The 27,204-nt window shown below is 45.2% G+C and overlaps 1 protein-coding gene and 1 long non-coding RNA gene across 5 annotated transcripts; one reads left to right on the forward strand and one right to left on the reverse strand.

Moving 5' to 3' along the window:
• Positions 1–1,721: 1,721 nt before the first annotated feature.
• Positions 1,722–6,113, reverse strand: LOC308577239. Of its 4 annotated transcripts, XR_014003535.1 has the most exons (4): positions 6,038–6,113; positions 3,508–3,992; positions 2,505–2,573; positions 2,171–2,426 (listed from the first exon to the last, which is right to left on the reverse strand). It is a non-coding gene; the product is annotated as an uncharacterized lncRNA (long non-coding RNA). The 4 variants fall into 4 exon arrangements; XR_014003534.1 differs by lacking the exons at positions 2,171–2,426; positions 2,505–2,573 and adding an exon at positions 1,722–2,162 and having other exon boundaries at positions 3,575–3,992; XR_014003536.1 differs by having other exon boundaries at positions 2,171–2,573.
• A 3,351-nt stretch (positions 6,114–9,464) lies between these two features.
• On the forward strand, positions 9,465–26,979 carry TMEM175 (transmembrane protein 175). Its single transcript, XM_081176637.1, has 10 exons — positions 9,465–9,685; positions 11,644–11,682; positions 13,857–13,954; positions 15,621–15,672; positions 17,673–17,708; positions 18,976–19,059; positions 19,895–20,059; positions 20,827–20,905; positions 22,803–22,932; positions 24,744–26,979. Exons 1-10 carry the CDS (start codon positions 9,527–9,529, stop codon positions 25,405–25,407), a joined length of 1,506 nt encoding a protein of 501 aa, XP_081032763.1. The 5' UTR covers positions 9,465–9,526; the 3' UTR covers positions 25,408–26,979.
• Positions 26,980–27,204: the final 225 nt, after the last annotated feature.

Raw genomic sequence — 27,204 nt, forward strand, 5'->3', positions numbered from 1 at the left:
ACTTAGTCAGGAAGAACCATTGCACAAATATAAGATGGGGACACCTGGATTGCCAGTAGTACATGTGAAAAGGAGCTAGGGGTCTTAGTTGACCACAAGCTTAATATGTGTCAACTGTGTGTTGCAGCAGCAAAAAAAGACTGATTGGGTCAGCCCTATGTCCATCCATTCTGGACCGAGTTTCAGATGACTAAATACAGCAACGTGCTCATCTTTACCCATTTGCCATTCCATCTCCAGGCTTCCATACTCTCCTGTCCCTTGGCCTGTCATCTGTTTTTGGCAGCCAGTAGCGTACATGATAGGTTGGACAATAAACAGTTGTTAAACAGATTATCCTGTATTCAAGTTTCTTAAAGTTATATTAGACTCAGGTAGGTAGGCATGTTGGTCTGATGCAGTCAAAATAAATAAATAAATAAATAAATAAATAAATAAATAAATAAATAAATAAATGTCTAGTAGCACCTTATAGACCGACTAAGTTTCTTCTGGTATAAGTTTTTGTGTACACATGAAAGCTTATAGCAGAACAAACTTAGTTGGTCTATAAGGTGCTACTAGACAATTTTTATTATTTTATACTGTTTGCAATGTTGAGGAAAAGACTTGGTCAACGGATATATTCCATCAGTTTGTATCCTGGCTGCAATAGATTTACAGACAGATTTTCTGTGATCCAATTATTTTGTAAATTCGTTCATTACAGCATTCCTTGGTAATCAGCTAGTATGTTTCTTAAAAGGGCAGGAAGCAAGTGCATTTCTCCATAACGCTATTCAATTGTACACAATCAATGTACATGATTTTACATATTTACAAATTCACTTTTCTGCAGATAATATGCAGTTTGTTCCACAATAAAGAAATATGGATTGAGTGCTATTTTCAGAAGCTGAATTCTTTATTAATCTCAGTTTGCTAACCCTCAGACTCAAAGCTTTTAAACAGGTTTTGGAAATCATTAAGATGTGGTTCATAGTTTTGATCCCAGATTTGCCCTCTCAGTTTATTTGGTTTCAGATGTGGTTATTAAAAAAAAAAAAGGAGCAGCAATCATTACATCAACCAGTCCAGCCTTCTTCAAAGCCAGCTTCCAAGCAGCCTACGCTGTAAGCCCAAGAACATTCTGGAAATGTTAGAAAACACAAGTTCGGTTTTTTATATACTGTATATTTGTATTTCCCATGAGAAATTCAGACCTGTATGTGCGCATTTCTCAGGAGAGTTCTTAAAAAGCGGGTACAGCAGCTAACATCTTACACACAGGCCATGTTTCTCATATCATATGGATTGCAACAGGACGACCACCGAAGAAAGTCTGACGAAAAATGTCCACGGTGTACTGTTCTCATAGCCCGGAGGGCTGAAATTCTTCTTCAAGGACCTCCTCCACAGTCGCGTTCTCATAAGCAGGAGGGGGGGTGAGGGGCTCCGGACGTTCTGCCCGCTCTTCAACACCTTTGAGTTCGTGGGTATCAGAGACAAATCGCTGCAGTTTTGGCGGCATGAGCAACCTGAGGTGGAACCGGGACTGTAGATCTGCCTCCGAGGCACGGTGTGTGCCTGGTGCCACCGAAACACTGAACGCCTCGACCACAGTCTCTCCGTGGGCAGGAGGCTCAATGACCACGCTGTACGGAGGGGGTTCCACTGGGGTTGCCCCTTGGCTGGAGGTGATGGTCCAGATGGTTGGTCCCGATAAGTAGCCAGTAGTCACCATCTCCTCATATGCCGGGGCCTCATAGGCCTCATTGTCTATGCTGGTAAAAGAGAGGGGAAGTAGTTAAAAACCCAAATCATTATAATAGTTCCATGCTAGTCACTGAAGTCACCACCCTCCCATGCTAATACTTAAGAGAAAGGGAGCCAATTGTTATTTGGGCAGTGTGGGATAGAGAGACAGAAAGAGATAGATAGGGATAGACAGAGAGAGAGGGATAGAGAGATAGAGAGAGATAGCAGTTGCATTGGAAGTAAGCACGGACACCGCAGGGATTTGAACCCCGTCCTGGGAACCAGGAGCGCCAACCACCAGTGTCTTTTGCTTTTTTTTTGAGCAATGCAACAAGGGGAAAAGCAAAACCTGAGAGAACATTCTGCAAACGTTCTCTCAGGAAAAAGAAAACCTTAAGATGTTAAGAAGAGCTCTTTGGATAGACCTGTGAAGAGAAAAAAGAAAATAGGAAAAAGAAGTGACCAATACAAAAAAACATTGTCTTGAAAAAGACAACTGGGTGGTGCAATGTGAACTTACCTAAAGCAGCACAGTCCAAATGTAGGCGACTCTCACTTCAGGTACACTGAACTCTGCGAAGCCTGAAGGAAAGAAGAGCTGGGAGAAAAGAAGAAGTCTTCTCCTACCAGATGAGCCTCATTGTGGTGACACGGAACAGGGCCTCTTCTGACAACTCTGTCACCGCAACCTGAAAGAGTCTTAGCACAAAGAGCTGCAGACAGAACACAATAGAGATTTCCTCCCTGGCCAAGCAAGGGATACTCACCTAAATGTCCTTCAGTCATGGAATACCATTTTGACTGCCTTTTTATTTGAAGCTGGGTAAGCCATTAATCTAGAGGGGCAGAACAGAGACATCTAGAATCACTAGTTTGTCCCCAGTAACTTTCCACCAATCCTACAGAAAACGGGTTGTTTAAAAAAAAACAAAACAGCTTTTCTTACCACCATGACTTCTGTGACTCTGATGGAAGAGCTGGCTTCATCTCAGTGTTGTAGGAGCTTTGGAGAGACCTGTGAAGAGACCAGCAGAAAAGAAAATGGGAAAAAGGAGAGAGCAATACAAAAAAAAATTGTCTTGAAAAAAGCCAACAGAGTGGTGGAATGTGAACTTATCTAAAGCAGCAGTCCAAATGTAGGCGACTCTCACTTCACATACACTGAACTCTGCGAAGCTTGAAAGAAAGAAAAGCTGGAACAAAAGGAGAAGTCTTCTCCTACCTGCAGGTGAGCCTCATCGTGATGACATGACATGGAATAGGGCCTCTTCTGACAACTCAGTCACAGCAACCTGGAAGAATCTTAGCACAATGAGTTGCAGACAGAACACAATAGAGATTTCCCCCCAAGCCATTCAAGGGATACTCTGAGAAACTTGAAGGAAAGGTGAGCCGGTACAAAAGGAGAGAAGGGCTGGAACAAAGGAAGCAGTCTTCTCCTACCTGCAGGTGATCCTCATTGTGGTGACACAGAATAGGCCCTCTTCTGACAATTCAGTCACCGCAACCTGAAAGAGTCTTAGCATAATGAGTTGCAGACAGAACACAACAGAGATTTCCTCCCTGGCCAAGCAAGGGATACTCACCTAAATGTCCTTCAGTCACGGAATACCATTTTTAACCGCCATTTTATTTAAAGCTGGATGAGCCATTAATCTAGAGGGGCAGAACAGAGACATCTAGAATCACTAGTTTGTCCCCTGTCACCTTCCACCAATCTTACAGAAAATGAGATTTAAAAAACAAACAAAAAGAAAACAGCTTTCTTACCACAGCTTTCTGTGACTCTTGTGAAAGAGCTGGCTTCATCTCAGTGTTGTAGGATCTTTGGAGAGACCTGTGAAGAGACCAGCAGAAAAGAAAATGAGAAAAGGGAGAGACCAACACAAAAAACAATGTCTTGAAAAAAGACAACTGAGTGGTGGAATGTGAACTTACCTAAAGCAGCACAGTCCAAATGTAAGCGACTCTCACTTCACGTACACTGAACTCTGCGAAGCCTGAAGGAAAGAAGAGCTGGGAGAAAAGAAGAAGTCTTCTCCTACCAGATGAGCCTCATTGTGGTGACACGGAACAGGGCCTCTTCTGACAACTCTGTCACCGCAACCTGAAAGAGTCTTAGCACAAAGAGTTGCAGACGGAACACAATAGAGATTTTCTCCCTAGCCAAGCAAGGGATACTCACCCAAATGTCCTTCAATCGTGGAATACCATTTTTACCACCAGTTTTGTTTGAAGCTGGATGATCCATTGATCTAGAGAGGCACAACAGAGAGATGAGATTCAGACTTAAAGAACTTTCCTAAGAGAAATAATACACTTTCATGCAGGGTCCTGGAGTTGCTACATCCCTGAGAAGTCGCTCTGCATCTCCTTCTCCACAGGAGCCAAGGACAAACCACCTCTTTCTTATCATTGCCACCTGCAACTTCATTCTCAAAATGCCTTCTTTGCTTTTCCACAGTGGAATTGGCAAAGTCACCTTCATTTTGCTTGTGGTTTTTATCTTCCTCAAATGCTGGCATGTTTGGGACCTTCTGGATTTAGAAACATCTTCAGGAACAAAAAAACCTCAACAATGTTTTGGTGCCCGTCTTCTGCAATTCCCCCATAGCTTCAAATTAGGTAAAATGCTCTGAGCCGTGATGAGTGCATTTTGCTTCTGCTGCTGCTACCTGCGGCACTTGCTGTCCACCAAAATCTTGGCACACTCATTCTAAGGGAGGGTTACAGGTGCTACTAGATGCCACTCTCAGGGCTAGATGAAAAACAAAGAACTTAGAACCTCAGGAAGGTGGTACACACAAGGACTTTCCAGACTTTCTAGCAAGAGACAAGAAGTAAGTATGCCTGCAATGCTCCCCAAATCCCTTCCTTCTCATCTATCCTATTCCTAGCTTCAGTAAAAACTTATTATCAAAGTATTACTAAGAACATTGCAGAGGGCTTTCAGTTATTGTGTTACCAGCTACACTTCATCAGCCTGGATCCACCAACACTTCTTGCTTCCAAGTCTTTCCTATGCTAAAGTCTTCCCAATCTTGACTTTTCTAGGTTGAGAAATGAAAACCTCACACTTTCCCTAACATCAGATGGCTTCTCCAGCTGCCTTTTAAAAGAAAAACTTTCCATTTCCCCATCCCATTTTTCACTGTGCTTTAAGCAAACTTCATATCCATCTATGTGCTTTCATGTGCTCCTTTTTACATCCAAAGACTAGTTTGAAAAGTAAGCAAAACTTGATTTATCCCCTTCATATTCCTTCATTTTCTCTTGCCTTCTCCAGTTTTCACATGGGTTTTTTTTTGTTTTGGTGATTATCCTTAAAATCTTCATCTTGGTATTTTTCTGAGTTTTCAGTTTAGATTTTGCTTGGCTAAGCTTTCTTTTGGGGACTTTCACAAAGTCCATCTTTTGTCCACAAATGACTGTCCCTCTTTGATTAGGATTAATTCTTCTTTGGTCTTCTATTTTCTTTCCGTTTCTGTTTGTTTTCAAAATTATTGCCTCTCCTAACACTTTTTAGACAGATACCTAATTAATACATATATATATCAGCTCACAGGTGAAAATTACTTGTACCTCTTTTTGAAGTTGTAAACAGTAATGTTTCAGTAGTGTTAAGGGAAAAATCTGAGGGCTCCCTTGGACAAAAACAAAGACACCAACCATGAAAACTTGGAGCAAAACAGCAGCCTGTAGGCTTGGGCTTTATTGATTTGTTGCAACAGGGTGCTCCCCTCACCCGCAGGAGAGAGAAGGGACCCAGAGAAATGGTGTGCAAGGCCTTATAAAGACTTTTGAAATTGCCACCCTGTAGATCAAGACCACCCCCAGAAACATCATACATCACAGAAGGGGTGTAACCTAAGACCACCCCTCAGATACATCCCACCTACATCACAAAATAAACAGAAATTTGAATGTTGTTTTTCTCCTGTCCTTGTTTATCTCCTGTCTACTTGATTGGATTGCCTGGGGAGCCTGGCCAGTCTTTTGTAATGATAAATACTTAGTTCCTGGGCCAGGTCACAGGCTCACACCCTATTCAAACACACACATACCCTTAAGACAGGGTTTGTGAAGGAAAAGACAATGGGGAGGCTTTTCCACTTTGACCTTGCAGAGAAAGCATTTGCTCAGTTTAGGAATCAAAATGGCTTCAGGTCGGTCTTCCTGTGCTGATCTATGTACGTGCGGTTATGAACATTACCATATATCTAAGACCTCAAAATTCCTATCACAGTAGAGTAAAATCCCTTTGTTTACTTAAAAAATCTAAGCAGTTGTGTTTACAAACCTGTTTCATCTTCCCCATCTGCGTCTTTTTCCTAATCCCTCTGCCCCTTAACTCCTTCAGCTTTGACCAGTGAGAGGGCTAACACCAGTACTATACCCAGGGACAGGCTCACTCACTAGACTCTGGCTCGCTCCTTCCACCACCTGTTGGTCATAATGACACATAAAAAAGTCCCTTGCAGCATTAATACAGTGGGTGCAAATTGCAGATAGGTAGCCGTGTTGGTCTGCCATAGTCAAAATAAAAAAAATCCTTCCAGTAGCACCTTAAAGACCAACTAAGTTAGTTCTTGGTATGAGCTTTCGTGTGCATATCGTGTGCATATTTCGTGGGTGCAAATGTCTTCATTTTCAGCATGCAATCATCGCAGGGCTTTGCTGAGGAATTAGTATTTTCTTCCCACATTAATACATTCTGGAAATAAATAAGTGTGTTTCACACTGTTCCTTTTATCTTATTATGAAGGTAACTCCTTCACCATTTCATCTTGACCCACACTTGAATAAACCTGCAAACAGGTGTGTGTTTACTCAGAAATTAGTCCTGATATATTCTGTGGGGCTTACCCCTTTGTGTTTTTAGTATTGCAGCTGAAGATGTTGGATTGGGGAGGGCATGCTCATCACTTCTTGGCATTTATTAACCCATCGCACTCTCAAGTGACCACCATGAAAAAGGGCTGAGGGAAAAGCTATGGGAAGAGGGGCTGGCTTATGACCATGGGCCTAGCCAAGGTGGCAGGGGGCAGGTGCCCCCCTCAATCAATACAAATACTTTAAAAACTTGAGTTTCTGCCTTCCCTAACAAAAGCCTGCCCCCCCCCATGCTTGGGACTCAGGGGGCCCCATTGAATTCTATGGAACAAAATAAACAGGCTGCAATCTGGGGCACAGCTGAAAAGGACAGCAGTTGCTTCTCACTCCAGACACTTGAGACTGCATACACACATTTTAGTCTAGAATCAATGGTGTCTGAGTGCTGGCATGTGTTTTTAAATGTACAGGCAGCGACTATTTTACATGCATATAATTGAGGTGTGACCGTCACACACTCATCTCTGTGGACCTGGAAATGGCCCAGAAAGGGGGTGGAACGAGAAGGGGGCAGGGTGGGGCGGAACAGGGTGGGCTTATGCATGGTCCACCAACACACGTGAAGACCCAGAACGCAACCCCCATGCAAATGGGCAGTTGCCTGTAATCGATACGATCTAGACTGTAGAGCTATTGCACATCTTTTGTCTGAAAAGATCTTGAGATTGTGTACACCCTATGGGAGCAATCCACTGTTGTGTTATTATTGAATGTTCTGTCAGCGCAAGTGGTTCAACTTTCCAGATGGAACAGTCCCTCCTCTCTGAGACTCCATCCCAGCATGTTTTTCTGGGGGTTCTCCTGACCCTCCCAGAGCCATTTTGGGGGAACACACAGGCAGGGGACAGCGGGGAAGAGAAGGGAGGGCACTCCATTTCACAAGCAAATCTCCATATGCAGGGTTTCTGCTGAAAGGACTCATTAGGTGACTCCCACCCTATACCTTTACAGGACATTCAAACATATTATTTCCCTCAAACGATTCTGGATACTGCAGTTTGTTAAGGGTCTCTGGGGTCAGTTTCAGGGTCCGTTCCATAACCTACGAGCTATGTAGCCTTTTGTCCTCAGGTAGGGAAATCAAAGCATCAGCTGATGCATGAAAGAGCATATGATTTCCTTCTTCATACAGGTGCCCATTCACCCCCACTGCCCAGCAGGAGCAAATTTCCCTTTGCAATGGTGTGTTGCTGGTGGTTGGAGCATGCTGGGCTTGGAAGGGGGTGGCTGGAAAAGATGTCCTTCCTGGGAGGCATCTGTGCTCTGGCCACCAAAAGGTCATCTCAGGGGAGGGGAGGAAGCCCACCAGCACCTGATTCTTAGCAGCTTGTTGGAAGGTTTATGACGTTCCTTTATTGCTCCCATTTCCTTGAGGTGTATTGAAAGCTACAAAACACCAAAGGCCAAGGAAATGAACGACTTGGGATACGGAGGCAAGTGTTCATCCCCAACCAAGCCTCAACAGTGAGATGGAGTTTGTCTTTGAGGCAATGTTATGTACTAAGTTGGCAACAAAGCTTGAGCTACCTTCAGCATCTTTTCAACCATAAAATAAAAACCATTGCAGTGGGGATGTTGTGGTGTCATTTAAGTGAATTTATGTCACCATCTTTTGTATGACTAGATTGCTGGTTAAGTGTTGACTGCTTGTTTTTAGACCTGGTTCTAGAATTAGACCTGGTTCTAGAATGGGTGGCTGCTAGCTCTGGAATCTGTGAGCTAGCTGGTATGGTCCTGTTCATATTCTTGACCATTGGGCCTCTCTAAAAGTAAATCCCATTGGTGAAGTGTGCCTCTAATTTTAATTCAGAAAACGTTGGATGCCTCAGGTGTCAATACCCTGCAAATCAAGAGAAAATGAAAGCATTTTTTGTTTTGCTTGTCTCAGCAGCATGCATGGGGTGGAGACACACCTCAGTGTGTGTGTGTGTGTGTGTTCAGGAAATGGTAGGTTCACGGTGTGAAAAACAAACAAGTGTTAGCAGGTGACATATATATTATATATATTGGGGAATGGGAGCACCAATGACTCACACTTCCTCTTCCAATATTTATTTTAGTGCGTGTAATTCCCCTCTTTGAGAAAGTTCCAAAATTACCGAATTACAATGAAGTGCATGTGGCACTAAATGTGACACGTGTTTGGTACCGATGATGGGTAGTTATCTTTACATTCTTTTCGTACCACCCTGGTACGTTCTGTTCACCTTGAGTTCACACCATATCAATCTGTACTTATCCCTCTGTGTACATTCCTTTCGTACCACCCTGGAACGTGCAGTCCATTAGGAGATCATGCCTGTCGAAACTCTGCGTTCCTTTTTCCAACCTTTAACCTATCGATGATTAACGTCTTATATGCAACCCTTGCTTTGTACTTATGTTAACCAATCGGCAACAAGCACAGATGTGGCAATGCTGTAATATTCAATAAAAGGGACTCCCCGACACTTGTTGGGAAGACGCCTCCCGTATGACACCTACCACTCGTCTGTTGTTTAACCCAACACGTGCCAATATTCTGGGCCTGGTTATATGTCACAGAATTGTAAAACAGAAAATTCAAAAAAAATTATATCCCCCCCGCTCAAATTAATGGTTTTAAAAGAAACGACACGAGAAGACTCGGGTCTAGTGAGCTGCATCCCCATGGATCCTCGTTCATAATGAAACCCAATGCAAAGTGAATCCAAGGAGCGGGTTTTTTTGCTTTGCGTCTTTCCCGTTCCAATTTCCCGCCCCGGAGGGAACCGGGCAGCGCCTCCTCGCGAAGCCGAGGCCGCCGAGAGCGGGGCGGGCCTGGGCGGAGGAGGCGGGCGGTGTTGGCGGCCGGCCTCCGCGACGAGGAGGGAGGGCGGGCTCTGCTTTGAGGCCCGCCCGGCATGCGAGGAGCGGGATGGCCGAAGCCGGGGACTATGTCGCCGTGGTCTCTCCGTCGACGCCGCCCCCCGGCCCGGGCAGGCCTCGCGGCGGGGAGCTGGGCGGCGGCACCCAGGCCTCGCAGCGCCTGCTGGCCTATAGCGACGCCCTGCTCTCCATCATCGCCACCGTCATGGTGAGTCTCTCGGAGGGCGGCCGGGCAGCCCAGTCAGGCGCGCCCCTTGCTGTGGGAGGGCGGGTGGAGCTGCACCTGTCGGAGTCCCGCCTGCTGCGCTAGACAGGCTGGGAGCAGGAACGAGGCGCAACTCCGGGGCTGCCCTTTGGCATGGAAGGGGCGAGGTTTCTGCAGCAGCGCGTCTTCCTTTTTATTTATTTTTTAACATACCTACACACATAATTTTTATGGTATGCCACCTTTCCAAAGTTAGATTTATAAAAGAGATAAAAGGGACCCCAAGGGTCATCTAGCCCAACCCCCGCGATGCACAAATTCTTCCCCCAGTGGGGCTCGAACCCACGACCCTGGGACTAAGAGTCTCATGCTCTACGCAATGAGCTATGGTATCAGTTCAGACCATACAACATGAAAAAATGCACAATTGCAGCGCAACAAAAGCAATCATAAACAATAAACGAAACACCTAAAAATACACAATCTGACTGAACAATTCCTACGTAACCAGATCTAAAATAAAGGTATGAAAACCCCCAAACTATACCCCAGCGCCTCTTCCTTTTTGAAGGTGAAGCAGCATGGCAGGATTAGACCCTGGGTCATGAGCCCTTTCAGCGTCACTCAGCCAGCTTCTGCAATACACAGGCAATAATAATCTTGCCTTCTTCCTTACGTTTCTACCCTGCCTAACGAAAATAGTAGTAACCATGTTGTTGCATCTGGCTGGGTTGCCCAAGCCTCTTGAGATTCTTCCCCTCTCCTGTCTCGACTACACAACAACCCTGCGAGGGCTCTTGGACCACACTTTGCTCGTACCTGTGCCCAGAAACCAGGGTTATGAGAGCCCTTTTCCCATTTGCCCCGCTGCTTTCCTCAGGACAAATCCACTGTTTGCTTATTTTATTTATCTATTGAATTTATATACCACCCTATTACCCGGAGGTCTCAAGGCGGTTCACAGGACAGAATCAGAATATGAAAGCACAAAATCTGTAATCAAGATAAAAACAACAAGCCAACAATGCACACACCCCTGAATCGGAGCAAATGTCAACCCACAGAACATTTGCTCTGATTCAGGTGTAAGGAGAAAGTGGCAGGACAAAACCGAAGTATGGATGAGCCCCCAGAGAGAATGACTGAACTGTGGGTTCCCTAGGCCTTGGTCAGTTCTAACCACTTGGGAAAACTGCTTATTTTTTGGGGGGGGGGGGGACTTGTCACCTTTCATTCATGCTGTGTTCACAATCCTCAAATCAGATTAAGTCCTCAGTTTCAGTTTCTCCCTTCTGCTCCAGGGGGCAGAGAACCTGCTCTGCCTCCAAGAGATTAAAAAATGTGGGTTTTCCCATTTTAGTCTCACAACCAGTGCTTTTTTCTGGGGGGGACGCAGGCCAGGGTATGCATACCCCTAAACATTTTGTGAATCTTTGTACTTTTCTCCATTTACTGTATTTATTTTTCCTGATTTGAACTATAAAATGGTGGTTTTCTTGAGTCAAAATGAGAATACCCCGAAACATTTTTTTTAAGGAAAAAAGCACTGCTCACAACATTCCTGAGGTGGGTGAGGTCAACCAATGAGCGCTGTGGCTGAAAGGAGATTTGCGCCCACACCGCTAGCCCATGTCCAGTCCTCTCTTAGCTGTGGCTGCATACCTTTACATAATAACATCTTTATTTACTTGGGCATAAGCACCACTCAGTAAAGTGGTACAATTTTAATAGTAAAATAAAGGATAGGTTGAAAAGATGGGGTGGCACCCTTCTACCATGCTTTAATCACTGTGATTGTGAGCAAGGTCAGGGTCAGGAATGCATGTTGGGAAATACCCATTTTGCTTATGCATCCAAAAACTCTTTAGAGATCATTTCCTCCTTCCCCAAATGTCCCTTTTATGCTCTTTGGTGTTTTGTTTTTTCTTCACTGCTTGTTACAAATGCTGCTTCCTTTGCAGATTTTGCCCGTGGCCCATACAAAGATACACCCAGATCAGGTATTGTGTATAATAATACTACTACTAATAATAATTCTATGCGGCATATTTCATATTAAATGTACTTTTGATTGTATTTCGGTTTACTAATTCAGATTGCACTTTGAATCTCCAGTATGGCTGTTCCAGTATAGAGGACATTTAGCTCTGAGTCCTAAAAAAAAATTACAACATCCATTTCAGGTTCATTTTAAAGTTCCTGTCAATAGGTGCCCCACAGACCACATCCAGCCCCCTCGAATTCAGCTTCCCCTACCCCACTTTCCCTCACCCAGGTGGCAAGTGGGTCTCTTTTGACTGGCCTCTTGTGTTTCCTGTTATTTTGCATGCATCCACCAGGGTAGGAACAGCACAGTCTCCATATTTTGCTTTTAACCTAACAGCACTGCTTTCCTGAGCAGTTCACAGGTTAGAAAGAGCAGAAGACATCTATACCAGTGTTTCCCAACCACTGTTCCGCGGCACACTAGTGTGCCGCGAGATGTTGCCTGGTGTGCCGCGGGAAAAATTAAAAAATTCGAAAGATTTTTTTTTTAAAGTCAAATTTTTGATTGGGGCGCCGTCACTAGATGACCCCTGGGGTTCCCTCCCTCCCTCCCGCTCTGCGCCTCCCTCCTCCTCCTCCTCCGGGGAGGCCCTTCCTGGCTCTCGGCCAAGGCTTGGCGGCTGCCACTCACTCACTCGCTCGCTCGCCCACCCATCCCTCCATCCCTGCACCTGGCCTCTCCCCCTCCGTCCCCGGCGCAGGGGCTGCCGGGATCCGTAGTCCCCTCGCCCTTGGGCTCCGCGCCCGCGCGGGGTGCGCAAACTACGTTTCCCAGCGTGGCCTGGCGGGCCGGGCGTTTTGTTTGAAGCGCTCTTCTCCCGGCCATGGAATGTGCGCGGCGGCCGGGCGGGCAGGGGCTCTTCCGCGCAGACCCCGCGCAGCCTGCCTGCGCCCCCGTGGAGATTGGGCGGCAGGATGGAGCCCGGGGATCCCCGCGGAGGCGGAGTGGCGGAGGCGGAGGCTGCCCCCCAGGTAGGGCTGCGTCGGGGGGGGGGTTATTTTTGCAATGCTGCATCCGCGCCGGAGGGGACGCATCGGACCGCAGGGAGACCCCTTGGCGGGCATGCAAGGCAATGCATGCGTGCAGGCGTTGCATGGAGTGCAGTGCAATGCAATGGCAACGCGGCGCCCTGCATGCATGCATGCAACTTCCACCGGCGCTCCGGACTTGGCAGGTGAGGGGGGTCCCCAGTGGGCGGCAGAGAGAGCCGGGAGGGCGAAGGGGAGCCGGGGGGGGGGAGCAGCGCTGCTCCCCGAGCCGAGCCCGGGGGGAAACTTCGGCGTCGTTGTGCCGGGTGTTGGAAGCGGAGGCTGGCGGGGGCCCCTAACCTGCAAAACCTGGTCGCCTCTCATATATTTCGTGCATTGCATTCATCGCCCGCTTTCTCCTCCAAGGAGCTCCCGGGGGCGCGCGTGGTTCTCCCCGTGTTATCCTCGCAACAACAGCCCTGCGAGGTGGGTCAGGCGAGTGGCCCAAGGGAGCACCCAGGGATTGTCCTGGCCAGGTGGGGTGATTTGAACCCTGCTCTCTGCCCGGTCTTCGTCCTCATTTAGCCCCCACATGTGCATGACTGTGCATGACTGAGGTTTCCCCCCCTCGTCTTGGCTATGGTGTGAGTCTGTCCTGTTAATTAATGGGGTTCTGCCTTCGGAGAAGATGAGCCAGCCCTCAAGGAGGTGATTATGTAATTTGCTAGCAATTCATGTCCCTCCCGGCGTAACGCTGCGCGCTGACGTCACGGGGCTGTTATGGTGGTGTGCCTCGAGATTTCTTTCATGAAACAAGTGTGCCTTTGCCCAAAAAAGGTTGGGAAACACTGATCTATACTGCTTCCTAATTAACTACCAGGCACCTTAAAGAATTCAGTGTGTCCACAAGCTAGATTTGTCTTTATTCAGAGAGTTTCATTCTCAGGTTTTGTGTCTTCAGAGAGCAGGGGGAAGAATGGATTAGATTTGTTTTTTGTTCTGGTTTTAAATTCACAGTCTGCACCTTGAGGTTTGTTTTGCAACACGCTTCCTCTTTGTGCTTTTGCTTGTGTGAAAAACAAGTATAGCATGTCATGTTTCACTAACTTCTGTAATGAATAACAGGCACTTACTTGTCAAATGCTGTGTTTCATTTCAGAAACTGGGTGAAAGTGTTCAGCAGCTCCTAGCCACCAAAATTGCCGTTTACCTGATGACTTTTTTAATAGTAACGGTTGCTTGGGCAGCTCATGTCAGGTATGCATTTAGGAATGTGTTGGAAAAGGTACACACACACACCAGCCCTTCTTGCGAATTGCAGCATGTAGCTTGTCCAAGGAGGGAAGGCATCCTGTAAGAGAGCTTGCAGGTTGTGCTGAGCCCTGCCATGCCAGTTGAATTCACTGCCGCTAAGAACACATTAAACGTGCCTTGGAAAAACAAATCCTCAAGAGAACATAGGAAGACCTCTAAAACCACTGAGCCTAGGACTCGACGATCAGAAGGTCGGCGGTTCAAATCCCTGCGACGGGGTGAGCTCCTGTTGCTCAGTCCCTGCTCCTGCCAGTTCGAAAGCACGTCAAAGTGCAAGTAGACAAATAGGTACCACTCCGGCGGGAAGGTAAACGGCATTTCCGTGCGCTGCTCTGGTTGGCCAGAAGCGGCTTAGTCATGCTGGCCACATGACCCGGAAGCCGTACGCCGGCTCCCTCGGCCAATAAAGCGAGATGAGCGCCGCAACCCCAGAGTTGGTCACGACTGGAAGTAATGGTCAGGGGTCCCTTTACCTTTACCTATTTAATCAAACCGACAGTCAATCAAGTCCAGCCCCCTATTTTCCACATCAGAAAAAATGAATTGCATTTGGTTAAAAGAAGTCCTTTTTTCTTTTTTGTCCTGAATCTACTGCCAGACAATTTCATTAGGTTACCACCATATGACGCTTTCTTTTGACCAGTCTGCACATACATCTGTTTGCCATTTGTGGCCTTAGGAGAAGAAACAACTTTTATAAGCTTCTGCTTCATCTTGCAGAAGTATTTTAATGCTTAATGTTTTATTATGATTTTATATGTGTTGGAAGACACTCAGAATAGCTGAGGCAACCTAGTCAGGTGGGCAGGGTATACAAATAATAAAATTGTTATTTCCTGGTACAATTGTTACTGGCTCAGGAGCGCTCACTCTTTATAAGCTTGGGTTTGATGGCTGTTCTCAAAATCCCATTTAATTGGTGGTTTGTGAGGGATCTACAAATAAGTAGTTTGGCTTATTAGCCTCTTCCCCTACCTACCTTCTCCCCCCCCCAAAAAAAAGTCTGTGACTATCACAGAGGGATTGCAGGGAAGGCAGAGTTCTTTCTCCTTTCTGCTAGTGTATAAAGAAGATAAGAAACAGTGGGGAGAAACTCCTTTCTTTTCCTGTCTTATCCAGTCCTCAACACACTGGAGTTATGACCAGCCGAAGTGAGAGAATAAGCTGAGCCCTTTGTATGTGTCAAGGGAGAGGTGGGAGCTTATTTGATAAGATTAGAAATGGCAGGAAAATCTTCCATCTCTTAGTTTCTTTAAGCCACAGTAGGTGTAAGAGCTTGAGGGATGGGGGAGGGAATCATCCTGTTGGCTGACTTACCAAAGAGCCTAGCAAGATGGTGAGCAGATTTCCCTGGTTCATCAGGCCTGGTTGCCTGATCTTTGTCTGTTTCAGAAAGGGAAGTTTCTGAGTTTCACATTCATTTCTCCCTTACTGCTGAATATGAGTAGACTCATCGTAGAATGGAGGGACACTGCATAACTCTTCCCAAGTGATACTATCATCAGAATTAAGACTTGTTCAGTGAACGTGTCTTGTCAGTCAAAGCTTTCTGAGTATTTTACCAGGGCCAAATTATTAATGGCTTTTGTTCTCTCTCCCTCCCTCTCAGACTTTTTCAGGTGATCGAACTCATAGATGATGTGCTTGCCCTTCTAAATTTGGTGAGTGAAATAAAGGTCCTTTAAAAAACACACGCTGGTGTAAAGATCAAGATATTCCCAGCCTTGAATATTATTGATACCAAGACGAAACAATTTTGAATCTCCTGCTTACAAATTTCAGTATCCTTATGTTTAAAAAACAAAATTATCTAGAACAGCAATGGGCTATGCAATGGGGGGTTGCTCGTGCGTAAGTTGCCGCCACTCCTGGCTAGGTTACCTGGTTGAACCCTTTCCGACCGGACAGCTTCTAGCTTCGTGGCTGTCTCAGTCGCTGGTAGAATCCGTCAGTGGGCGTTTCTTGAACTTCTTCCAGCACAAAAGTTCTTTGACGCCTAGTCTCCGCCTAGTCTCCCTGCGCGGAAGCCTTCTGCGCAGGGAGGGTGTGGGCAGCGGAGTACCCGTACTCTCTCCGCTGGTCTCCGGCGAGGAGTCTTGGAGCCTCCTCTCCGATTCCCCCATCTGCCCCCCTTCTCCACTGGTGTTACGCTGATTTCCTTCCCCAGCAGACGGGCTGCCTCTCTCCCTACTGGGACCCTCTCCGGCATCCCTCTGGAGCCTTCCCTCTGCCTCTAGCTCCGATGGCAGTTCCCTGACAGGCTATGATGCGTTTTATTCATTTTACTGCACCACTGTTTAATATTAGTGTCTCAGTCACCCAGCACATCATAACTGCACCCGGGATATAAGTGTAATGCTTTTTGCTTCATTTGTTGACGGTGAAATGCAAAATATGAATAGTTTAATAACTACCCAAAGCAGTTGGAGGTTTTAACTTGTCCCAGTGCATAACATACAGAATTGTGTAATCTTGAGGGACATTCTGTCAAGTCTTCTTCAAATGTATGGGAGCTGTCCAGGAGTCCTGCCTTTAGCAGAGTGGGTGGCGCTGTGGTCTAAACCACTGAGCCTCTTGGGTTTGCTGATCAAAAGGTCGGCTGTTTGAATCCGTGCGACAGGGTGAGCTCCCATTGCTCTGTCCCAGCTCCTGCCAAACTAGCAGTTTGAAAGCATGCCAGTGCAAGTAGATAAATAGGTAGAGCTGCGGCAGGAAGGTAAACGGTGTCTCCGTGTGCTCTGGTTTCCGTCACTGTCCCATTGCATCAGAAGCGGTCTAGTCATGCTGACCACATGACCCAGAAAGCTGTCTGTGGACAAACACTGGCTCCCTTGGCCTGAAAGCGAGATGAGCATTGCAACCCCATAGTCTCCTTTGATTGGACTTAACCATCCGGGGTCCTTTACCTTTTTACCTTCTGTCCAAGTCTTCTTCAAATGTATGGGAGCTATCCAGGAGTCTTTCTGCCTTTCTAGGGTTGCCATACGTCTGGATTTTTCTGGGCAGGTCCAGGATTCCAATGACAGAATTAGCGTCTGGGAAGAATTTTGGGAAATTAGCAAAATGTCCGGGTGTTTGACAACAACTTTTTGTGTCTGGATTTTTACTTCTTGAAATACGGCAACCCTATAAAGCTGCCATTCATTTTGGCATGTCTTGTGCTGAGAGAACAACCTGCTTGATTGTTCCCTAAAATTGTTGTGATCTAACACAAGAAACAGATTGGAACATAACTTGGGAAAATGAGCTGAGGCTACAAACAGTTGATTGTGGGAAGCCACTGATGTCTTCCAATGAGTTCTTCTTTGTACAACGATTCCTGGGTTGGATAAAGCCCGAGGGTTGTAGAGGTTCCACAGGCAACACTTACTGCATTATCTTTGTTCAATGTGAGCTGCTTGAACGTCCTTGGATGTTCTCTGGCTCCCTTTCCATGCTAGTGTCATTCCTCCCTAAAACTGGGGCAACGTTAGAGTGGAAAGAGGCTACAGCTTAGGCCCCCAAGTATAGTCCTGGGCTTCTGACATTTCATTGCTAAGCAGAAAGGAGCCAAACTGCATCATCTTCCATACCATGCAGATAATGTGAGAAGGGGCACTGACTTGCATTTACATTCCGAGGAGCCATGTCTTCTCACATGCTGCATTCTTTTCTCTCCTAGGCATGTATGATGCTCATTACTTTTTTGCCATACACAGTAAGTAAGCATTCTGCTTCTTTCCTGCCTAACATTTCCCCTCTGTTTGATTAAACTACTTTTAAAACTTAAAGACTCTACCTGTTGGAATAGAGTTGACATCTTCCTGAAATGGGTACAACTCTTATTTGCTTAAAAAGCTTAAGCGTAACATTAATAAACTCTTGTGTTTTCACTTTCATTTAAGTATGGTATATCATTTGGTCAGCTGAAGGTTAATCGCTTAACCAGTTATCACAAAACTTCACTTATTACAAGTAAATAACACCTAAAGTGAAAGGCAAACAAAGTGTATGTACTCTTATCTATTCTGGAGCACGTCTCATTATGGAACACTTTGTACAGGCATAGAAAGCCATTTGAACAAAGTGGTCAGTGTGCCTTTGCAGACCATGGCTCTCTAAAATCTCCCCAGCTCCTCTTTGCCTCTGGTGTTGGATAGGAGCAAATCCCCAGGCTTTGAGTAAAAGTGACCAGTAAAAGCTACCCTCCCACCACAAGACCAGAACCTGTTTCCTTTCCTTGTGATCTCCTTGCCTCCAGACTAGGGTTAGCATGAAACCAAAGTGATTCCAGCTGCTAATCCGTTCAGTCACAAATGCATGTCAAAAACCCAGAAGCTGATTTTAAGCGAATTTATTAAGAATCAGGATTAAGGAGACCACAAAGGGGAAATGCAGAGTGAGCTTATTATGTATTTGTCACAGTGAATTTTGTTCTCTGCGACTGCGGTGAGGCTTGCAACTCTAAACCTAATCTTCTTTGAAGGTAAATTATTTTAACTAAATGGTCTGAATTGTTCAGACAGTCCAAGAATTTTCTCACCCAGACTTGAAACTGGGCTCTGCCAGTTAGCATAGAAATTTCACCGCACTTGCACCAATGCCTTCCAGTAGCTTTTCGGCATAATATGCTGGTTCATAAACCCAAGTTGCAAGCTTCTCAGTCCATCCTAGAATTCTGTACTCAAGCACCTATTCACTGAAAGAGTGAAATTCAGAAATTCAGCATTTCTTACTGCTTTCCTCTTCAAGTTAATACAATTTCCCAGGATATGCTCTTGGCCTCTCTCAGAATAACTTACAGATCTTACAAGTTTGTTGATTGATTCAACTGAGTGTCAAGGGTATGAAAAGCAGAGCTTGCAAATATATAACTTTATTTTTTTTAAAAAAAAGCTGATCCAAGCAACTATATATACATATTTATCAGGTTTTACTTTCCATGAGTGTATTTTGCAGCACTGATCTCCTGTTTTGTCTTGCAGTTCTCCTTGATGGCCTCATTTCCAGATGTACCATTTGGCATTTTCATGTTTAGTAGCTGCAGTGTTGTGATCGGCACTATCCAGGTCTTGTTGCTTTCATTTCAGTATTTAAAATTAGAGATTATTAGCAGGAAAGATTCCATAGGTTATAATCAGAAAATGGTGATGATGCACGTTTTATCCTCCTTATATGAGATCATGGGACGCGGGTGGCGCTGTGGCTTAAACCACAGAGCCTAGGACTTGCCAATCAGAAGGTTGGCGGTTCGAATCCCTGCGACGGGGTGAGCTCCCATTGCTCGGTCCCTGCTCCTGCCAACCTAGCAGTTCAAAAGCACGTCAAAGTGCAAGTAGATAAATAGGTACCGCTCTGGCGGGAAGGTAAAAGGCATTTCCGTGCACTGCTCTGGTTCACCAGAAGCGGCTTAGTCATGCTCCCTCGGCCAGTAAAGCGAGATGAGTGCCGCAACCCCAGAGTCGGCCACGACTGGACCTAATGGTCAGGGGTCCCTTTCCCTTTCCCTTATATGAGAACATAATTGTTTAGTCCCTAAAGGAAAGCATAGATTCCCTTCTTGCAGCAGCTAGTAGAGGCGGCAAAAGTTGCAAGCACTTACAGGACCAGTTTATTATTGCATTGCTTTGTGCTCACAGGTTTGCTATTCAGATTTGTAGGCATGCACAAACCACAGTGCACAACAATCGTTCACAATTATTTTTGGATAGTATGGTAAACAAAGGTTTGATGCAAATTGGGATTGGAAATTGGCTAACTCTTCAGTGTGCAAGGGTAAGAGGGAAGTGGAGAAATAAGCAGAAGCTCGAGGCTTGTTCTTGTAACACCAAACCATGGTTTGGCATTATGTCTGGGATTGGCGTTAGTCTCCTGTACTCATGCAGTCTTTTCTTCACTCTGCAGGCAATCATCGTAGTGTATGGCTTCCACCATCCGTATTTACTCAGCCATCAAATACAAGAGTCCGAAAACCAGGCATTTTACAAAAACCATATTCTGAAGATTATACTAAGAGGGCCGACGCTTAGTTTTTTTGCTGCCATCGTCTCCTTTTTCTTCATCCCATTGGTAAGGCCTCCTTTACATTCAAACAGCGATTACCAAACTGTGTGCGAGAGCAGGATTGTGTTCTACAGTGGGGGCTTTTCAGCCTGCCAGCCCCCCATGCTCTACTTGGGGTTCTCCTTTTCCTCATTCTCTCTACCGCTTCCAACTGTCAGCCTATATTTTGTGTCTGCTGAGCATGTCCAGTCTTCATCAGGCTGTTGTGGGGAGGGGTTGGTTTTTAGGTGTAGTGGTTGGGAGTTACTCGTGCATAATCCTGCTCCGTTTGAGCATCGGATTGCCTGGTTAAACCCTCCGGACTGCGCAGTCCATCTTAGCGTGGCTGCTCTTAGTCACTCGTAGAATCTGTCTGTGGGCATTTCTTAAAGCGTTGCCAACATAAGAGTTGTTTGACGCCCAATCGTCTCCGCCTCTCACTGCGTGGGAGCCTCCTGCGCAGGGTGGGCGTGGGCAGCGGGGTGCTGGGGCTCTCCTCGCTAACTTCCAACGAAGAGTCCTGGAGCCCCTGCACCTCCCTGTCCCGTTGCTCTCCTGGATCCCTGGTGTTACACTCATTCTCTTCCCCTTCTTCCCGGCTGAGTCTCCCTCTAGCGCTTGGACCTTCCCCTGCAGAATCAGAGACCCTCTCCTTCTCCCGTGCCTCTGATGGCAGTTCCCTGACATTAGGTTTGGGGGTTTATTCCCCCTAAAGAGTTTTTTGTATTCCTGCAAACCCTGGAACTCGTCTGAGCATGTTGCCATGCAATAAACAAGCTCTTATTTCCTTCCAGGCTTACGTGTTTCTTGGGCTCGTTATTTTTTTCCCACACGTCAGCCACCTAACCAAATGGTTTAAAAGCAAGGTCCTTGGTGAGTATCCTTTTATGTTTATTTATTTAAAGATTTTTTTAAAAAAACACACACACACCAGGCTGCTCATGCCACCAAATTGGCAATCTAATAGACACTATACAAAAAGAGAAAGGAACTGAACCGAAAGTAAGCAAGTTCAGGAGTCCTTCATTAGCCCTAGTTACATACTGTATTTTTCCGTGTATAAGACTATATTTCCCCCAAAATTTTTAAAGTTTAAAATTGGAGGTCATCTTATACATGCAGTGTTGCAATTACTTACTTCTTAATTTTGGGCTCAAAAAATAGGGGTTGTCTTATACATGGGGGTGTCTTATACACTGAAAAATATGGTGATTGATACCATAGTGACCAGCTGAAATGGCCTAGGAGGCAGCAAAATGGCAGCTGGTCCCAACCAACTCGACGGAGAGGACTTTGCAATCTGTCCTCTCCCTCAGACACAGCTAGGCAGAAGGACCTCTGACTTACCGTATTTTTCGCTCTATAACACGCACCCGACGATAACACGCACGTAGTTTTTAGAGGAGGAAAATCCGTAGGCATGCCACCAATAGGCATTTCCTCCATAACACGCACAGACATTTCCCCTTACTTTCTAGGAGGAAAAAAGTGAGTGTTATGGTGCAAAAAATACGGTAATTCTTTTGCATGGGATTGCTTTATCTAGGGTGACTGACTAGGAGGCAGATTTTGAAAGTATGGTCCAGCATGAAAACAGAAGGACAATTCAGGCCAAAGAAATTGTTTTCTCCTTGCTTTGTGTTGCACAGTGATTGTGACAGAAAGTCTGTCTCCCAGTCTTCTAAAATGAGCAGAGCACACAGGGCCTTCTCTGAGGCTAGGCCACAACTCTGGAATTCCAGTGCTAATGAGAATAATCAGGCTCCTAATTTGTCTGTCACCAGAAGCTGAAAACGCCTTTAGTTTAAAAAGTAATACCTAGTGTTATTGTTTCTCGTTTTAATGTACAGTATGTTTTACCCTTGCTGCTGCTACGTTTGCGTCTTGTTTTGCTTTAGGTATGTTCTGGTTTCTGTTGCTTTTAGAAAGTGTCTATTCACACGTTTATTGCTTATATGATACGGTTTTACGATGGCGTTGTATGCCACTCTGGGCACTTCTGGTAGAAGAGAGGAATGTAGATCAATTAATATAATATTATATTTGAAATAGGATAGGCAGCTGGCCAGTTGGGAGTCTAAGGATAAACACATGATCAAAAGTCACACAACAATAATCTGTACAGGCAAGGTTCTCCTATCAAGCCTTGGATAAGCAACATATCTTTGGGAGGAGGTAGGCAGGAATAACATGGTGGAGGTATTTTTATTTATTTCTAGAGGATGAGATTTCATCATCATCAATCTTTATTACGGTCCAGAGACCCAACAAATCGTTACAAAGCAATACACAATTCATACAGCCTACCTCCAGGTTAAACAAATATTTTGTTCAAAATATAGGGATCATTGGTTCTTGCAACCACCGATAAAAACTGCTAATGTTCTAGCGTTTGTCCGGTCTTCCAATAGAAACCTGACATAGTGAGCCTCTGATTTTCCTGGGAAAGGTACCAGCAAGGGTAATATCAGTTCAGCCCTGGCTTGCTCATATTTCGCACAGTACAACATAGTTCTCGATGGTTACCACGCCTATGAAATCGAGGCCTCTAAACCGCTCGGAAGGGGACGACCGCAGGGGGCCTAGTAACTCTGGTTTCCACTCAATTGGCGTCACAGGTTACTGAGTGCTCAGTTTTCGAGCAGCTGGCACTGGGGATCACTTTGCATCTGGAATCCAAAAGAGGATGAGACCAAATGAATAATGGCTTTTTGACTATATAAAAGAAAAGCTTAGCGCTTTCATTCAGCATGCTTATTGTGCCTTCCAGGTCAAGAAGACGAAGTCCCTCTGGAGTCTTTTACTTCTTACCTTACAGAACCCCTTAGTAAGGAACGAGTGGAAGCATTCAGTGATGGAGTTTATGCAATCGTAGCAACCCTATTGATTCTGGATATATGGTATGTCTTCAGAAATCTTAGTTCTATCCAGTATTGCCCTTGACTGTTTTTCATATGAGAATACAGTGCTTGGAGGGGAAAGTGTGCACAGTGGTACCTTGGTTCTTGAATGGCTTGGCTCCCAAACAATTCGGCTCCCGAACACCGCAAACCTGGAAATCAGTGTTCCCTGTTTGCGAACATTTTTCAGAAGCCGAACATCCGACGCAGCTTCCGCTTGAGTGTAGGAACTCAGACTCCCGGAACAGATTAAGTTTGAGAACCAAGGTACCACTGTATAGAGTTTTATTTCATAAAATATATACACTGCTTGACTGTTAAAAAACCCCAAAATAACTCAAAGCAGTTTACAAAAAGATAAAACAAGAAAACCAGGAAAGATTTACAGCCCTACTTTAAAACATACAAAAGTTAAAATACTAAAACAGATTAAAATGGCCTAAACTTTCTAAGATTCTGGGTAGGCTTGTCTAAACAAGAGTGTTTTTAGCAGGCTCTGAAAAAGTACAGTGGTACCTCGGGTTACAAATGCTTCGGGTTACGTGTTTTCAGGTTGCGGACCGCGGGAAACCCGGAAGTACCGGGTTTCGCCGCATGCGCAGAAGCACTAAATCACGTCATGCGCATGCGCAGACGCAGCAGTGCAGGTTACGAACGCTGTGGGTTGTGGACGTGCTTCTGTCACGGATTACATCCACAACCCGAGGTTCCACTGTACAGTAAGGGGTCTGCTTGATCTTAATAGGCAGGAGTTCCAAAGTGCCACACTAAACGGCCGAATTCTTACCAAGGTGGAACAGGTATTATGTGGCACCTCTAATAGTGTCCACTTCTGCCAATCGAAGCAGTCGAATGGCCACACATGGGTTAAGGCAATCTTGTAGGTAAACTGGTCCCAAGTTGTTAAGGGCTTTATATACGAATAGTAACGCCTTGAACTTGGCCCAGTAGCAAATTGGCAACCAGAGCAAGTCTCTGAGCACAAGTGCTATATACTGACAAAGCCTCACTCCTATCAGCAATTGCTCTGCAGCATTCTGCGCTAACGCAGCTTCTGCGTCAAACACAAGGAAATCCCCACATAGAGTTTGGGGGGCGGGGTTTACAATGTGGACCTCCCTTTAATCTCTCTTGAGCATGGGCCCTCCACCAGTGTCTTGTGCAATCGTATTAGTACTTGCACATCCCAATGGGCAATACCTACCCTTAATGAAGTGAAATGATGAAATTTCCACCCTAGCTTCATGTTGGTAGTTCATAGATGGCAGCGTGAGCGCTGCATATCACATAGCGCTTGTCCATAGCGGTTGCTTGCAAAATAGAAAAATCACCTAGATCTGCAGTCTCCTGTTATCCCACTAACTGACCAAAAACCACCAGTTCATTTTAATCCTCCTCCTTTACAGAAAACAGAGATGTTATATGTACCATTGTTTAACTATGAAAATCATTTAATAAAAAGGATTTTTAAAAATATATGTATATACAGTGGTACCTCAGGTTAAGTACTTAATTCGTTCCGGAGGTCCGTTCTTAACCTGAAACTGTTCTTAACCTGAAGCACCACTTTAGCTAATGGGGCCTCCTGCTGCCGCGCTGCTGGAGCACGATTTCTATTCTCATCCTGAAGCAAAGTTCTTAACCCAAGGTACTATTTCTGGGTTAGCGGAGTCTGTAACTTGAAGCGTATGTAACCTGAGGTACCACTGTATTTCTAAGTGTTAAAGTAACATGCAGAAAATGATAGAATATCACCATATAAAAGGATGCCGGTGCATGCATAACTGAAAGATCATTTCCCACCCCAACAGTGAAGATAACGTTCCTGACGCTAAAGAGGTTCGAGAGAAATACCACGGGAATCTCATCAATGCCTTGAGTGAATACGGTCCGAATTTCCTTGCCTACTTTGGGTCTTTTGTTACTATCGGCCTTCTCTGGTTTGTCCACCATTCGCTCTTCCTTCACGTGACAAAAGCGACGCGCCTGATGGGCCTCCTCAACACCCTCTCGTTGGCTTTCATCGGAGGTCTGCCTCTGGCCTACCAGCTGACCAGTGAGTTTGCAGAGAAGTCTCACAACGAGACAGAAGCCATCCAGGTGAGCTGCGTCACCATTTTCTTCGCCAGCATCTTTCAGTTTGGCATCTGGACCGCGGCCCTCTTCCACGAAAGGGAAACGCTGCATCCTTTTGCACGATATGGCGGCAAAGAGCACGCCTTCATGTTTGCCAAGCTGGCTCTCTACCCCTGCGCGAGCCTCGCAGCCTTCTTCCTGACCTGCGCTGTAAGCGAGCTGAGTACAGAAATCTTCCACCTCATGCAGATCGTCGTCCCCTTTGCCTTCCTCGTCTTGCGCATCTTTGTCAGGGTTGGTTTGGTGGCGCTGAAGTTCCTGGTGTTTCTGTTCAGGCCACGGAAAGATGTATCAGAAGAAGAGGAAGCCTGTTTGTCTCCTTCCGAGACCTTGTCATAGCTTTACCGCTGCTTTCCTTGGAATTCCTGTGGAATTGCTTCTACTTGAACGTGCCTGGTCCAAGCCACAACTGGGTATAGTCAACATTTTACCTGTTTAGATGCTTTGCTTCATGGAACATAAAACGCTTTGAGTAGAGAGATTTCAGCTGCAAACCCAGAAATGGAGTCGTGCAAAGTCCACTGGCCATATTTTTGGCTGCAGGTTGGACGTTTTTGTCAGTGATTAGTGCTATGATGATGCATCTAACCACCAATGTAGTCAGTTTTTTGCATAATAATAAAAATAATAATTTATTATCTATACGCCGTCCATCTGGCTTGGTTTCCCCCCAGCATGGTGACAGAAGGAGCACAGAAAGATTAAGGGAGAATTATAGCATTGGGGCTGTTTTTGAGGCGTTGAATAAGGAGACGGGACTGTGGCTTGGTGTTAAATCACATGCTTTGCATGCAGAATGTCCCAGATTCAGTTCATAGGATTGCCAGGTAGAGCTGGGAGAGGCCATCTGAAACCGGAGAGCTGTTTTCAGTCACTGTTAATAATACGAGTTAGATCAATCCATGGTCTTGGAATAAGGTAGCTTTCCCTAGTTCCTAAAGTCAAGTTTCAGTTGTCATAATTAGTAAAAGTAGTAAGATTCGTATTCATGTCATGTTCATGCTATCAGGGGGCATTATTTGAATGTTAAGTTGTTACATGTCATAGGGTACGGCTCTTGCAGTAAATCAACATCTGCTTCCTGGAATACATACAGGATGTATTTGGCCTGGAATACAAGTGAAAATTACTATGTAGAGTGTTGGGCAACTGCCCTTGAATCTCCAAAACAAATGGCTTTCATGGACAATAGACAAGGTGGTTCATTTCTGGTTAGAAAATCTAAAGACCTCCAATTTCTCAGGGATTTGGAGCCTAGGAATGTGAAAATTGTACCAGGGCTCATCCTGGTTTCTGCAGAAAGTTGAGGGTAGCACCTACGGATATTAAGTCTTTTTCCAGCTCTTGCTTAAGGTATCTTTCCTTCAGTGTTGTTCTGCTGAGCCGATACACTTCCAGTATAAAGTCATCTGAGCTTTGGCTAATCTACTAAGCTGCCGGTTTATCTTGAATGTTGCCTTTAGCTGGAAGGAAGAACTTTCTATACCTAATGTTTGGTGCAACTTCTCAATGAAATGCTCAGCATTATGCCATTCAGGAAAAAACCACCAGTCTCTTTTCTTGAAGTGCACCTACGTAGGCTAGCTAACAGCTTCTGTACTTTCCCCTTGATTGCACTTTATTATAAACATAAAATAGTATTTATATTTTGAGTGGTTTATGATGCACAATTACCTTTACTTGATTGATTGATTGATTGATTGATTGATTGATTGACTGACTGATTGACTGACTGATCATCATAATACTTGCTTTGGAGAAATGCACTATATTGTACGTTGAGATTCAACCTACAATCTAAGATACGTCCTCTTAATGATTCTCTTTCGTCCCTTATTTTATGCATTCCTTAATTTTAAAATGTGTTGGAACATTTTTTTATTGAATAAAATGCTGCATTTACAATTTAAACTGGCAGGAGTTTTATTCCACTTCATCATCTCTCTTCCACATTAGAATACCAGAATACCATTTCACCAATCCTTACAGCAGCCGTGTGAAGCTGCAAACTAGGAGGAAGCAAAGCCACACAGGAAATCCCAGTCACATATCCCATCTAGTTTGCTCTTGAGCAAATGCCACTTGCAGTCTCCCCAGACTGATACCTTTCTGAAAATAATTCTTTTCAGTGGCAAA

This window comes from Podarcis bocagei (assembly GCF_964188305.1).
Source record: "Podarcis bocagei genome assembly, chromosome: 17".
NCBI classification, from domain to species: Eukaryota; Metazoa; Chordata; class Lepidosauria; order Squamata; family Lacertidae; genus Podarcis; species Podarcis bocagei.